This window comes from Anomalospiza imberbis, chromosome 11 (genome assembly GCF_031753505.1).
Source record: "Anomalospiza imberbis isolate Cuckoo-Finch-1a 21T00152 chromosome 11, ASM3175350v1, whole genome shotgun sequence".
Lineage (NCBI taxonomy): Eukaryota > Metazoa > Chordata > Aves > Passeriformes > Viduidae > Anomalospiza > Anomalospiza imberbis.
Genome location: NC_089691.1, coordinates 17674892 through 17690425, shown reverse-complemented (window position 1 = coordinate 17690425; position 15534 = coordinate 17674892). Strand labels below are relative to the sequence as shown.

The window sequence follows — 15534 nt, the reverse complement described above, 5'->3', positions numbered from 1 at the left end:
TGCCTCTTTGTCCTATCCCTGCCCACCACCGAGCAGAGCCCGGTGAAACCTTTACGCAGTTACACACATTAACCAAGTCCCCTCTCGGTGCTCTCTTCTCGAGGCTCAACAGGCACAACTCCCTCGGCCTTTCCCCGTCAGAGAGACAACGCACCCTCCCTCACAGCGGCCGACACCCTTCCCCAAGGTGCCGACCCCGGCGCCGCCGCCTCCGCACCCCTCACGCCGCTCCCGGGGCCCCGCCCGGCCCCTCTCCGCCTCCGCCGGGGCTTCCGCCCGGGGCGCGGGGCAGGGCGGGGACAGCGGGGAAGATGGCGGCGCCCTTGGCCGGGCGGGCGGGGGCCGTGCTGCGGGACCTGGCCCTGCGATCCGCCCGCCTGCGGGCCGAATTCCCGGTGAGTGAGCGAGCCGGGCCCCGCGCCCCGCCGGCCCCGCTGCCGGCAGCCTCCGCCCCGCCCGCTGCGCCCGCCTGAGCCCCGCGGCCGGCGCGGCTCCGCTCGCAGCCTCGCAGCAGAAGGGAGGGACCCTTCTGCTCCCGCTGGCTGCGATGCCCGGGCTGGAGGATGCGCCCAGCCTGCAGCCCCGGCGCCTGCGGGGTCGGGGCGAAGCTGCGGCGGCGGCGCCGCCGGCTCAGGGCTGGGCAGAGCAAAGGTGGCCGGGAGCGCCCGCTCCGAGCGCCTCGCTCCCCCCGCAGCCGCCAGCACTCTGAATGATTCCAGTAGCAGAGCCGGGTGACGCTGTGCACGAAGTGATAGCGTTTGTCTGAGCACGTTCCGGGTGGCAGCATCGCCTTGGTTGGGCTCGGTGCGGCTGGCTGAGGTCACGCTGGGGTGAAGATGCCTGGTTGTGCTCTCCTGGGGAAATCGATGCTAGCTCAGGATTCCCGGTGGTCCTGAACCTCACCAGAGCGGTGGGAAAGAGTAGATGAGCCTCCTGGAAGGGCTCAGGGGCTCTCTTGAGGTGTAGCAGGAGTTCATTATTCAGCTCGACAGCAGCCGTGCGGAGGTAAAATGAGATATGCACACTCTAGACAGCCCTCGAGCCTTTGGCAACCAACTCTTATTTTACCTTTTCACCACGAGCAGCTGCATGAGGATCTTTGGTCCACACTTCTGAGCGTAAATGTTTTCCCCGAAGCAAAAGCCCCTGGAGCAAACAAAGCGTGTTTGTGTCCGGGTGTGTCCGCAGGTGCCGCTGCTGGGAACGCTCCTGGCTGCAGGTGCAGGGCTCTGGGGTAAAGCCTGCTTGGTGCTTAACTTGTGTCGCACAACTGCGGCTGTGTGGTTTATCTTTTAACCTGAAGGAGGTTGTAAATCCGAAATCTTTTGTGCCTAACTTTCCTATTTGAATGCTGACTACAGTATTTGAGAACTCAGTGCAGTTGATTTGTTGATTTAGCATTTGTCCATTTCATGTATACGCACATAAACAGGGAGACTGTTTATGTGTGGATATACACACATAATGATATCTATATACATACATATATCTGTATATATACAGATTTAATCTCATTAGTGTGGTCGGGCAATGCTGTCAGTCACAACAATGTTTGGGGAATATGCATTGTATGGTTGATGATGTGTTCCTGCCATCAAGGCAGGAGTCTGATCTTGCAATAAGGAATTTGGAGGCAATGTCCCTGTTCTTGGAAAGGCTGGAGTATGGAGCAAAGAGTCATCTTGGTGTGAACTTAGGAGGTGTTCTGATTGAGGTGCTTTGGTTGGTTTCAAGCCCTGTCTTTATCTGATGCTGCAGTGAGATATAGGTGGAAATTAGGAGCTCATGCTCTATTCTGTCATCTCTCAAAGCATGGAGGCACTCTGTAAATTACCCCACTGAAGTAACTGGGTATCAGCTCAGATACTCAAGAGTATTCTTAGGATATCAAGGTGGCCAACATTAAAAAAACCCTTTTTTGGTGCATTATTTTTGAACTAGAGCTGTTGAGGTTGTATTATAAATCACATTTTGTTATTTCCTTTCTGAACTATGCCAGATACTGAGAGCATCTCCCAAGATCTGTGTTTTCCAAGCAGGCTATTTTCAAGAGCCATATCAATACTGTATAACAACAAATCAAGTTCTTAATTTCAAAGCAAACCACTTTCCTTTATAAAGGTCTTCAATTTGGCAATGTTGCATAATAGAATTCCCATCTAAACAGTCTCCTAATACTCCACTGGCTCAGACTTTAAGCTACAAATGAGTTATCAGCCAGAGTCTGGACTTCTGTGCTACAAAATAGGATAAGGGATCTGAGAGTAAGAGCCCATCCATTGAAGGTTTTTCTCATTTGTATCATTCATTTTCTGGCTCAGATGAGAAGTTACACTGTTACTTTATTTAGCACAAACCACCAAAACCTGTCCTCACAGCCCATCACAGCGTTTCTTTCACAGATGAGGGTCTTCCATATGGTGCGAATGTGATCAAGAAATATCAGTCTCCAACTTTGTTGTTTTGGTAACCCTGTGTGAGATTTAGAATCTTTCCTCATAGCCCTTTTGACTTACTGTTGGAGTGGTGTTTCTACACTTTGTTGCAAAATTTCTTATTATTTCAAAACTGAAGCAGTGAAATTTGGATATATGCTATCATTGTAACCTGCACACATTTTCCTGTGTGGCTTCATTTTAGGGGTGGAGTAAATAGTAGTTGATCCTATCATATGAAATAATTTTATCATCCTTTTGCTTTCCCTTTACTATTTTATAACTGTTAAACATTTTTTACCCCTTTTGCTGTTTATATTCTTGGTAGATTCAATTCTTTGTGCTGCTGGAGTTTTAAATCTGACCAAATGTTTCAAGAAGATAACAGATAGGTTTGAGTTGTCTGCAGTGCATGTGGACAGGAGCATTCAGGCCTGCTCTTGCTGGAGCAATATTTGTAAAGAGCTGTGACAAACGCTCCGGGGACCACTCGGCAGCAGAATTCAATCTTGTTGGCTGGCAACAAATAGGCTCCATTGAAGGCTGTTTATTTGAATGGGAGTTGGATTGGGCCCTTTGGGAGAATGCTGTGTTTTCAAAATAGCTTCAGATGCAGTGAAATTCAGAGATGAATATAAATGAGGAACAATTAAATCAGAATCATAAAAAAAACCCAAAGTGCTTAAGGTAACTCTCCAGTATTCTAATAGGGTGAACTGAGTGGTTGGTGCATTATGAGCCCTATCCCAGCCTTCGAAATGGGCCTCAGTCCTGCCAGAACACATCCAGATTCCACATGCATTGAAAATGTTAAAAAAAAAAAAAAAAGGAGGGGAAGATGAAATTAAACAAGATTTCTGTTATAAAATGTGATGGAATCTATAGATGTTACAAGTAGGGAACTGCAAGGTTGCTCACTGCAGATGCCTTCAGTTCCTAGACTTGTATATCTGCAAACCTCATTAATGTTGAGCAGAGAAAGTTCGGCCTTTTCTAAGAAACTATCAGCTGTGGTCACTGATCTTTCATGTGACACAAGATATTACTGAAAAAAAAAAAACTCAATTCATAGCTTTAGAAGCTACTTTAATGTTGAATTATTTTTTTCTTAGGTGTTCTTGAAATTTTTTTGGACTGCTTCCCTATTTGGCTTTTCCTGGTTGGCAGTTTTGCTATATTTTCAAGGTTTTACATTTAGAGGCAGGAAATACATGAGCCTACAGACTTTCACAAACAGCTTTTTCTACAGGCACCTCATCCAAATGACAGGAAAGCCCTCTTCAAACTCTAGACAAAACTGAAATGCCAAAGTGGAGCAGATGTTTGGCCCACTCCTCCCCGGCAGTTCCATTAAACACATGGTTATTGAATCCTATTTTGAGATGAAAGAAGGAAATGAAAACATAAATATAACCTCAGACTGTGATTTTTTAATTTTTTTTTCCCCCAGTTAGTTTTATACTAGTGGAACTTCTACCCTGGGAGCAATCTGGCTCTGACACAGATACTCACAGCTCTGTCTTGAAGTAGAAAAGCTGCACTTTGGTGCATTGATTTACCTTCCTTTTTACCTCATGGAGGTATAATCAGGGGATAGGGCTAATTAGGTAAGAAGAGAGAGCCTCCATGAATATGACATTAGATGGAGAATTAGCCACACCTGTGGTCTTAAACCTGGCTCTCAATAAATCCTTCTTCTTGATCCTCCAGCTGAACTCCCTACCAGTTTACCCAGAGACTCCTTATATTCCTTGGGTATGTTTAGGATTGGTTGAAGTTTTTTTTATATAAAAGCAAGTAGGTTTTTTTCATTGATCTGCCACATGAGGAACTAGATAAAGTGTCAATAGACAAACTGTGTTTTCTTTACAGTAATCTGAGTGATTGTTTCCTTCTGTTTTTCTCTGGAAATGTCAGTATATGTGGTAGTTTTGTTTTTTTTTTTTTTAAGTCAACTTTCATTTGGTCTATCTGGCTGATGGCTCCTAGCAGGGATTTTATCTGAAATGTGTGAAGCTGCTGAGGTTCTTTTGGGAATACAGAGAAATGAGATGAAGGTTTAGACACAGTTGGGGTATAGTTGTTTCTCAGAAGTAGTTACTTTCTCTGCTATTTTATCCTTTCTCTTGTTTGGAAGGTTCATTTTCACAAAAATGGACAATATCCTCATTTAATGTATAAAGATAGGGTTGTCTCCCTCCCTGTTTTGGGGACTCACTTGTTCCAAAGTGCTTTAACCTCAACTGATAATTTTTATTGTTGGCCACACCTGTAGTGAGTAGCTCAGCTCATTATTGCCTTGGCCAATCCAATTTTTGGTTGCATATTTGTGACTGTGACTATCATCTACAGCTTTGACCACATACTCTGAGGATTTTCTCCAGAAAATTTCCTTCTCTAATACTCTAAAAGCAGTTTCTAACTATCTGTGACTCAGCTTATTTCTTCCATAGCACTTTAATAAAACACAGGACAGAGAAGTCATATTGCCTGTCCAACTGCATATGACAGTAGCTTTGGAACTGGTTATTAGACATTGATCCATGATTAGTAGCTGGTTATTGATTTTTATTTCAACTAGAAAACAGCCGGAGTGGGTATGAAACAAATAGGAGTTAAGACTGACTATGGTGAAAAGTTCCTTATTAGTGGAGTTTTGTGGTGGTGCTGAATTCTTTGTTGTACAAGTGAGATTTAAAACAGATTCTGAACTGCAAGCTGAAGCCATCCTTTAATGTGGTAATGAAAATTAAAACCCTAGTTTGGTGTTGTAGTTTGTTCGTGCTATTATGCTGATGGCGATGTTTTTGTATAATTAGCGGCTAAATGTTAACTGTGAAGGAATTTAAAGACTTGCTGTTTTTCCACTTACTTGTTGGAACATCTTTTTTAATTCTTCAGTCAACAATTTGTACTGATAGCACAAATATATTCAATAAATGCAAGTTTTGTTTTGTTTAAAAGGTGCTGCTTTGAGGAGATTTACCCATGAGCTTGTTTTTTCCTGTCCTCTCTCTGGTCTCTTTCTAATTTCTCATGGGTTTCCCTAAACTATGAGTCTGTATCCCAAAATTGAATTAAGTTTTATTTTGATTCTGTGATGATCTGAGCATTTAGAAGCTTTGAGTCCAAAATCATAAAGCTCTAAGCGGTCACAACCCCATTGGGCTTGAATGTGGGTTGGGGTATTTAACTCAAAGAGTGTTTCATTTAAGAAAAGGCTTTGAGGCATATTTTGTGATACATTATTATTCATTTGTGTTTACTTACCTTGCACATGGGTAGTACTTGGTGACAGATCAATTTCTGCCTACCCTGTTTGTCTTTAATTTGTGTCTTGTAGAATCAGAGTCTGGGTTGGGTCGGAGTCTAAGAAACAGCCTCAGATGTGTCAGGAGGAGAGAGAATCACTCCTACTGTAGTTTACCTTTGATGTCTTAACTCTTGTCCACCTAAATTCTTCATGAGATGCAAAAGTTTTGTAAGAATTGTTAGGAGGAGTGAAAAATTAAGCAGAGTTTTGATCATGTTGGGTAGGTTTGCCTGCTTGTCTAAGGCTTTTGACTGAAAAATATGAAACTGCAAATTAAAAACCAGTCACAGATTACTAACAGAATACTTCATCATCTTTTGATACCTTCCTCTGAAGGATCTGTGGACAAAAGGACAGTTTAATTTGACATCTGCTAATTTCATATCAGCCAAGAAAGCAGTTACTACCTTGTGTGAAAAAAAAAAAAAAAAAAGACAGATTTGTTCATACGGAGTATTGGTATAAAAATGTCAGGGAAATTCCAATTATTGGAGGAGTTCTATGTACCAATTGTACATAACACTGATGGGTATAGGGAAAACATAGAGCTATTCATGATAATTAAAAATGAAAGGCCTATTAAAAGGAACCATATCATTTTTATTGTCAAGATAGTACTTGCTAAGGTTTGAAGATGGCATAAAAATGTATTTTCCCTTAAATTTTCTTTCGTCTTCAATTCTGTCACTCCAAACACATTGGAAACAGTGAATCTATTTAATTGAATTCTTTCATGCAGAGTTTGTCTAGATTTGTTTTTCAGTTAAATGGCTCAGATTAAAATAGTCTAAAGTAACGCCATAAATTTTGGAAGTAGACGAACAGATATTTAGAGCTTGCTTTAAACATGATGTGAGATGATTGAACATGAGTCCAGAGCAGCTGGAGTGCTGGAGCTCCATCTAGGGAGGGTTGATGACCCAGCTGAGAGCCCATGGGTCAGGATTTGTGGGCACCCCAACAATACTGACAGGGCTGTTGTGCATTTCTGCTGCAGGCACCTGCATCAGCAAGGACCAGATGAAGCTGCAGAGCCCTGAGGAAGCCTCAGTCAGCAGGCCCTGTCCTCATGGAGGACTTCATTCCCCCCAGGTCCTGCTGGAGTGACAGCACAGCTGGGAACACGTATCAAGAGTTCCAGGAGGTTTCTGGAGAGCTCTGATAACTTCCAAATGCAGATGTGTGAGGAGCTGACAACGGGAGACCCTGCTGAACCTCACATGTGGGAACAAGAACTGGTCAGGGCCCTGGCAGCTCCCTCTGGGCAGAAGCTGAGGGAAGAACAGTTGTTAATTTCTAATGTTGGTTTTTTCTGGGTATTGCGGCATGGGCTGCAGTGAGACACAAGAAACAAGGCTGGGCACAATCCCAATTTCCTTAACCAGTGGAGTAATGCCATCATCCTTTGGGCTTGGAAGTGCTGTTTCACTGGATTAAAGTTTAACTTTCCTTCCCTTGATACAGTCAGAAACGTAGAAATCAGCTTTAGGTCAAAGTCCTTGAGGATGATGAGATGATGCTTCTTGTAGTTTCCTAAGCTTGCTTTGAGATTTGACAATGTCAGCAGAGTGAATTTATATAATTAGGTGTAAACAATGGAGAAACATTAATAAAGAAATTACCTACAAAGGAAGGAAAAATATTCTTAATGTTTGGCTTCCTATTGACTTTGATTGATTATTCTGGGCAGTTTCTGGTTTCTCCCCAGCTCTGCCCAAGTAGCTGAAGCCTCTCTGCCTCTTCTATCTTTGTCTCTTAGAGTTTGCTTCATGTCAGTCTAAGTCAAATGGACTAATTAAAACCAAGACTTGCTAACAATAAAGGATTTCAGTTCAGACTGAAACAAAAAATGACTACCAGCCTTTTCTTATTGCTTCCAGGAAACAAATTGGTATAGACCATTCTGGACTGGTTTAATAAACCAGATATGACTTAGGCATGCAGTGAAACTGTTTCAGTAGATACTTTTCTGTATTTCTTTATTTTAGTACCATGGGCATTTGCATTTTTGTTGCTTGGGAGTGTTATGTTGCTTAGTGCTCAAAGTCATATTCTGTGATGACATAGTTAGGTAGCGTGGAAATTATCATGATTTGACTTCAATATTAAAGAACTGGAACAAAAACACTGTCATTATTTTTCATATTTCCTTCTCTGTGATGGAAAATGGAGCTCAAACTGTCTAAATTGGCATTTTATCGGTGTTTTTCTTAAAATATCACTGACTTCTAACACTTGAAAAAGCATTCTTCCAGGGTATGGTAGGCGTGAAACACTTCTTTGATAGATATGATTACTTGAGATATGAATGCAGAAACATTTCTTTTAATCTTATTGAATATGCTTTGGGTGTGGTCACAGTTTAGAAAGTTGAATTTGCATGCAGGAAAGAAAAAAATTGATAGTGGCTACTTTGTCTCATGTTTGGTGGTACAATAGTTTTAGAATTATTTCTTCCTGGCTATGTTTACTATTTAAAGCATTTCTTCATAGTTGCATAAAAATGTCATTTTAATCTTAAAAAATTAGGGAATTAAACACTTTTTTATGATCAGAACAAGAATACAACATTTCCCTTCAAGATACTTAAAATATGTGGAAAAGATGGCTTATTTCTCTTTTTGAATGTGTTGTGCATATCACCAACAATCTTCTTTCATTTGCCAAGGCAGGGAATGTGTTACAGTATTTTCTGCAACTGATTATGCAGTTGTGTATGGTAGTGAGTTTATTTTCATCAGATACTTCAAAGCCTTACTTTTTAGGTCAGGAAAGTATGCTTCTCTTAAAGCTTTGAAGTACAAAATAAGCAAAATGAACATAATTTAACTAAAATTAATTACTAATGCAAAGCAGAACTTCTGATGGTAAGAACATTGACAAAAGCAGAAATTGAATCTGGGATTTCATGTTCTTCCTTTGCCCAAGCAAAGGGTCTGAAAATCAATTCAAGAGGTGTAAAGCTTCTGTAGGTATGCTTGCTCTTTGGGCATGTGTAGATGTACAATAAGTAAATTTTAGTACTGTTTTATTAGGCTGAAATCTGGTTTAAAAGTGCAAGGAAAAAGATTTTGCCAACAATTTTTGCAGTAAGGACAGAGGGCATGGTTTGGCTCTTTGAGTGCACTGGCAGCTTGGTGTTTGGGCAGCCAGCTTTTTTTGTGACATCCTGTTTGTGATGTGACCTTCTGCATGTTGTTTGGACCAGACAGTTTTCATGTAATCCCACAGAATAAGGAACCTGCTCTGTTTCGGGGTTTTTGGAAGCTGCTAACAGCAGCTGTTCACTGTTCAGGTGAAGGTTCATGGGTTGGGGTGTGCTCAGCCCTGCTCAGGCCGCCTGTCCACACTGCATCCCAACCAAAATGCATCCCAGAACTTCTCAGGGTCATGAGGGTGCTGTCACTTAATTTGCAGAAATTTTATTTTGCTGACTGCATATAAATAGAGTCCTGAATACTCCCCTGGGTGGGCAGCAGGTGCAGTTGTCAGGGATTGGTGATGTTCTGCTTTATTTGGAGGTCAGTCTGTAGCAGCCTGACTGAAACAGCTGCTGAACAAGGTATGGGAAATGGAGAAGAGAGGTCAGGGTCTTGCTATTCAAGAGAACAGTCTTCCCACCCTCTCCTCTTCTACTTTTGAGGACTGTAGTCCTCACAAACCCATGCATGCAGACACCCAGAAGGATCATCCGGGTGGTGGCTGCTAGGATCTGCCTTGTAGAGCACGAGGATGTGGGCTCAGATTCTGGTTTTGTGAGATAAGGAGAATAAGGATGACAGAAGGAGCTCAAGTGTGATCCCGTGCATGTTCCTGGTAGTTTACAATGGAGCTTAGTGGGTAGCAGAGTGTATTTACAGAATAGCTGTCAAAATCCCTGAGTGTAAGCAAGCTGTAAATAAGTCTATAAAGTGTAATCGTTACTGGAGACTTTAAATCTGCAATGAGTGAAGGACTTGCTTCAAGTTAATTCTTGTGTCTGCTTCCTTGCATGAGAAGGCTAAATCAGAAAGCTGAGTTTGTACATATATAGGCACATTAGAAGATACAAAGGCACATTGGAAGAGAATTGTGTAGTTTCATTTGTGTTTTCTGGAGCTTATGACCTGACTGAGCCCTGCAGTGGAAGAACATCACACCACACTTGTGTCCAGGAGAGGGCAGAGGTAAAGCCTGGGATCAATCAGTTTGCAGTCAGACTGATTCTAGAAGGACAGGGAGGGGAACAAGATCAGGTCAAAAGAACATAGTAGGGCAGGCGTTCAGAAACCCTTGAGGTAAAAGGGTTTCTTGCAGTAGACAGCGAGCAGGAACATTCAGGAGAACTGGAAAGGGAGTCATTACATTTTGTTACAAATGCAGTCAGGATTTTCAGTCCCACTTCCACCCTGAGTACATTTACTATCCTTACCGTTTAATCTGCAATACTGTGAAATAGACAAGACATAACTGAGATGTTTCTAAAACTTCGTGGTTTTTATGTGCATATTGCTATGGTTTTGTTTAAATGGAAAGGTTCATGAATAGATACTGTTCTGCTTTTTTAATCCAATCTATATGGTTTTGTATTATAAATTTCAGAATTGTGAAAGAAATGGGTGCTGTCTTCTCTAATCCTTTCCTGTTTCTGTGACATTTGGTAAAGCACAGCAAAATTGTGCTGTTTGCTGTTAGAGCTACTGTGGAAAAATTTAGGTGTGCTTTAATGAAAGAGATAAATTAAACAAAGAAAGCCTCCCCAGTATCCAGCCACTTCAGAACTGATGGACACACTTCTGATGTTCTTCTTTCCCAGCTGAAGGATTCCACCATTGAGGAAGGAAAGAAAGCACTGAGTCAAAAATAAAGAGGGATGTTGAAGTATCATTATATGTTTCCTAATAAACATTGATTAATATGTCATTGCAGTTTAATATATCTTTTAGTGGAAGGGAATGTTGTTTTAAAAGTGGAAGAGGTAAATCCTCATGAATATTTCATATATTTATTAATGAAATGATTTTGAGGTAGTGGGTAGTGAATGAAATGTTTAAACCCCCCCCCAGTAATGGTAGAATTTTAATGTGAAAAAACTTTACTAGAGCCACGTATTTTTAGATTCAATTACCTTGGAAAGTTGGCAGTGCAGCTAGTGAGCAAGTTTTGGGAAGGTTCTCCCACTTCAGTGAACAAATCGGGGGAGAGTGAGGGAGTTTGATTCATGACTTGACTTTGGGGTCAAATCCAGTAGGCTTATTTCTTTAGTTAAATCATTCACTTTCCCAGGTTAATTTTAACATTCTGGGTAGGCTGTTCAGGTTGAGGCTGAAACTGTTCTTTTTATAATTGCTTTCTGCAGGATCTTGCTACTTTGAACTGTCTTGTATTACAAAAAAAATGTCAGACCTTCCTACTCTGCCTAAAAGTGTTCCCTGCTGCAGTCCCTTGTGTCTAACTTTGTATTTTCTTCTTAAAAAGCAGAAATGTGGCTTATATGGCCATCTCCTGTAGAGTATATTTTATAGGTGTTTATTTGATAGCAATTTCTGTTCATTTCTGTGGTATTACTGAAATAAAACTCCTTTGGTAAAACTGAAATTTGAAGGAAAACTTAATATTGTCTCTCATTTAAATTGTATATAAATAAATGATTACAAATTGACAGATACGGCTTGTAGTGATTCCTTTCTTGAGTGAGAAACCAATTTATATTTCCTCCTTAATTTAGGAACTTAAAATTATTAAGAGAGAAAAAGAGAAACTAGATGCAGCCCCAACACAAGCAAAATGAACTATGAATTGAAAATTTAATCACTGCTTTTGTGTTGCACTGCACTAAAAGCAGATGAACCAGCTTTTACTTAGGATTTATTAGTAACAGAGGTACTGCGAGTGGTTGTGTGGAAAATCAAAGTTCTCCAGTGTCCCTGCTGGGAGACGTAAACATCTACTGCTACTGATGCCTTGTTGGGACTACCTAAAACCAGACAGAATTAAGAGAATAAAAAGCTGTTGTATTTATTGAAGGGCCTTCAGGTACATTTCAGGCAGATGAAGCCTTTCCAGGGACCACACCCAAACAGGGATGATGGGTTTTCACACTTTTATAAGTTTGGTCCATTTGCATATTGGGGGTTAATCTTCCAATTACAGCTTCATGTAATGAAGTCATTTACCCCAAGTTTGCTCATCCCCAGCTCACAGCCCTGGGGGGCTCAGTGCATCCCCTGGACAGTTCCTCTCCTTGTTCAGCATGAGCCTGTGCAAGGGTTTGGGGAGCTCTGGCATTGCACACTAGGTGGGCACAGTCTCTCACCTGTGTCCAGGAGTATCCAAATCCCTGGGGGTGAATTCCCAGGTGTAGTCATGCCTTAGGATTTTAGCTTTTATGTTTTTCATGTATTTGTAATCCTGCAGTTCTTTAGAGTATGACTCTAAACTCCGTATAGAGCGTTAGATACTGTTCTCCCATTTTGGTCAGACAAAGCAATTCCTCTCCAGGCCTGGGAATCAAGGACACCTCACTGTCTCAGGCCCCGGGAGATGGAAACAAAAGTCAGTTGTGGGGGAAGCAAACTTGGGGTAAAGGACTTCATTACCTGAAGCTGTAATTTGAAGATTAACCCCCAGTGTGCAAATGGACCAAAGTTATAGAAGTTTGAAAACCTGTGACCCATCATCCAATTTGGGTGTGATCCCTGGAGAGGCTTCATCTGCCTGAAATGCACCTGAAGGCCCTTCAATAAATATAAAAGCTTTTTATTCTCTTAATTCTGTCTGGTTTTAGGTAGTCCCAACAAGGCATCAGTAGCAGTAGGTGTTTAGGTCCATGCACTTCTGAGAGCTTGGGCCTTTTTCAGAGGGCTCACCCAGAGGATTCACTTGCTACTAGGCTTTTATTATTCCATTAAACAGTGTACAGTATTTTCTGCTTTAATTTGTTTTGAAATAATTCAGCCATACTTTATAATGCCTTATGGAACTCATCAATATTGCCTGTGTATCTGTCTAACGAGAGCTCAGTAAATTAGCATATTCATTAAACAAACAAATTATTGTTCTGTTAGTAATTGGTGACTGCCTGTTTTTCAACAGATGAGGGATGTCAGCTGGCATCAATTAGTTTAGTGTGTTTTGTTACCTACAGGTAGGTAATCTGTGGTTGATAATCTTTACTTTATTGGGTTGTGTTAGAATAATCAGTGCTGCCTGGTGGTGAGAGAAAAGTAGTTTCTCCTGACTAAAAAGGATGAGATCCCTAAACATACCTTCTTTAGCTTTTCAGTTAAAATAGATTCCTTCTCTAAAATTGACATGTTACTAATTTAACAAAGCTGTTCTCTTTGTTTCTTTCATGTTTGTCACCATCTTTTTTTTTCCTGCTGTGATGCACTCTGATTCCTCTCTCTGCTTTGCAGCAGCTCCTCTTAAAAAGGATCTTGCAATGTGTGACAAGAGAAATTGGCTTGTCCTTGAACTGTGGGAAAGTATTCAGGGCAAGATTTAACTAAGCACTTGTTTTGATTGCATCGACTAGAACTAAATGGTGACACAAACACCTAATAGAGTAATAAAAACAATCCTGTGATGTTTTCAAACTAGATTTCTGAAGTTCTTCTGGGTGTTGCTGTTCTGGATAGTGAATTGCAGTGCATGTGAGCAATTGCTTCGGAAGGAGAAAAGCTCTTGAGCAGGTGATTTCATACTGTATTCCCCAGGCTTAGTTTGCAGCAGGCAGTGCAATCTCATTTTCAGGAAGGAGAGCTTCTGAGCAGAGGTGGTGACCTGTTTCACTCCTCTGAAGTTGTTAAACTTGGAATACTTAAAATTTATGTTTTCCAAGCTCTTGGCCACCCTCTCAACTGTTTGAGTCCAGTTTTTTATACAATTTAACAATAGCAATCCTAATAATTATAGTAACTGTGAGCTCCTTTTATAAACAAGCTCCCATTTCTTTTTTCTGTATTTTGTGAGTATATGAGACAACCAATTAGTTATTTAACACAGGCCAGAGTCATAGATGTTAGGAATAGTAGCCATTATCCACCAGAACAGGCAGTCCAGATTTACTAAATAAAAAGGTAGGGCCATACTTCATGTGTGTTTTTCATTTTATTTGAAGTTAGGTTTCATAAACCTTTGTTGCATGGACAGATCTCACTCGTTCTGAAAAGTGAGTATATGGTTTATTGGTATAAAACAATAAATTATCCTGCAGTTTATTGATCAAAATGCCTTAGCCTTTAGAAAACTGGGAAATGTGATAGGTATTTTTTTGCTGTGTATTTTACTGCTCAAGATATTTTGTGTGCTGTATTTTCAGGAATAAATATGGAACTCAAAGGTCTGTAGCTGATAACTTGAGCTTGTGTGTTGGTTTTAAGTCAGTTAAAACTAATTCCCATTTGTAGGAATAAGTAATGGAATGTTAAAAGGTATTCAGGTGTACCTGTAGATTTTAAAACTAAATGCTTTTGTTTAAGGCCTGGTCTGCTTATGATGCCTTGATACAGACTAAAAAATAAGCAATTCTTGACCGCTGTGAACAAAAGTATGGAAACTGTTTTTTGTCAGGGAAATATTCAAGACTTCTTCCTAAACTAGCTCACAGAATCAATTTTATCCCTCATAAATATATCCCAGAAGTCTAGATTGAGGCTTTGGTCATAATGCTCAGCGTTGGATGAGGCTGCTGGACTCTGCTGGTACCGAAGAGACCTCGCTGCCATATGGCATCCCAGCTAAAGCAGGCACTTTGGGATGGGGAGGGAACACGGTTTCCTCTGTGGCTTTTAAACAGCATGACCTGGATGCTAGCTCCTGCTTTGGAAGATGAAAATTGCTGGTTTGTGGCAGCCAGCAGGACATTAGTTGGGAAGGACATTTTCTGTCCTGTTGTCCATAATGTGCCCCCAGGTTTGCAGCGTTGGCCATCTCTGGAGAGAAGGGGATGTGTGGTGTGGCTCATGGGGCAGCTTAAAGCCCATCAGCCTTACCTCTTTCCAGTTTATGTTCTGCTTGAAAGACTTGCTTTCCTACAGAGTATATTTTTGCATTTTATGGCTATATTTGTGATAAAATTCTGTTTAGTGTGGTGCCATTCTGCTAAATTTTTGTTTCTTCTAGGGTTAACTTACTCATTTTGTGGGCACTGCCAGAAAACTGAAATAAGTGCTTTAGTTTGTTTTCAGTTGCCTATGTGGTATATTTTAAATACATGACCTAATAAAACGTGTCTATACCTGCAGTGGTTTCTATGAGGGGATTCAGTTCGGTTTATTTCTGATGGTTGCTTTTTGAGAGAAACTTCTACATCTTTGTCAATTACAGAGACTGTATGTCAATAAATATAATAAAGGTTTATGCCTCACATTGATGAATGGTCTGCTCTGTCATTACTGTCACCTTTGTGTATCTGCTTTCCTTCATATGTGCTTGGAATTGTATTACAGGGCAGAGTGCACAAATTGAATAAACTGGAATGCTGTAGAATGTGTTGGCTAAGCAAATAGATTTTTTTGGTGACAGACATTTATTTTTGATCATATACACTAAATACATCTCCTTTTAATTTCAGATGCAGAAGACATCTCCTCACCTCCTCAAAAACACCAGTCTTTCTTCCTAATTGACTTATTTCCAATATAACCATTACAACAAAGTCCAAGTTTTTAAAACCTGATACTTTATATATTTGACATATCATTTGCATTTATGCAGAGCTAATTTGTGTTGCTAGAGCTGTTTCATACTGGCACAGGATCAATGAGCACAGTTACAGCTGCTTGGCTTCAGTGGAGCAACAGA

General features: G+C 40.8%; 1 protein-coding gene and 2 long non-coding RNA genes across 6 annotated transcripts in view; 2 read left to right on the top strand and 1 right to left on the bottom strand.

The window, feature by feature from the left end:
* Positions 1-237: 237 nt before the first annotated feature.
* The window catches only part of SUCLG2 (succinate-CoA ligase GDP-forming subunit beta), a 113042-nt gene continuing 97745 nt past the window's right edge, over positions 238-15534 (top strand). For all 4 annotated transcript variants that reach the window (XR_011003124.1, XR_011003125.1, XM_068202212.1 and 1 more), the window contains exon 1: positions 238-395. Coding sequence is in view for 2 of the 4 variants with exons in the window: in XM_068202212.1 (XP_068058313.1) it covers positions 312-395 (84 nt within the window). In the remaining 2 variants the exon portion in view is untranslated. The remainder of the gene's footprint in view (positions 396-15534) is intronic.
* Positions 1437-4039, bottom strand: LOC137480838 (uncharacterized). Its single transcript, XR_011003127.1, has 2 exons — positions 3948-4039; positions 1437-3807 (listed from the first exon to the last, which is right to left on the bottom strand). It is a non-coding gene; the product is annotated as an uncharacterized lncRNA (long non-coding RNA).
* On the top strand, positions 4176-11391 carry LOC137480837 (uncharacterized). The gene is made up of 3 exons (XR_011003126.1): positions 4176-4190; positions 6746-7398; positions 7508-11391. It is a non-coding gene; the product is annotated as an uncharacterized lncRNA (long non-coding RNA).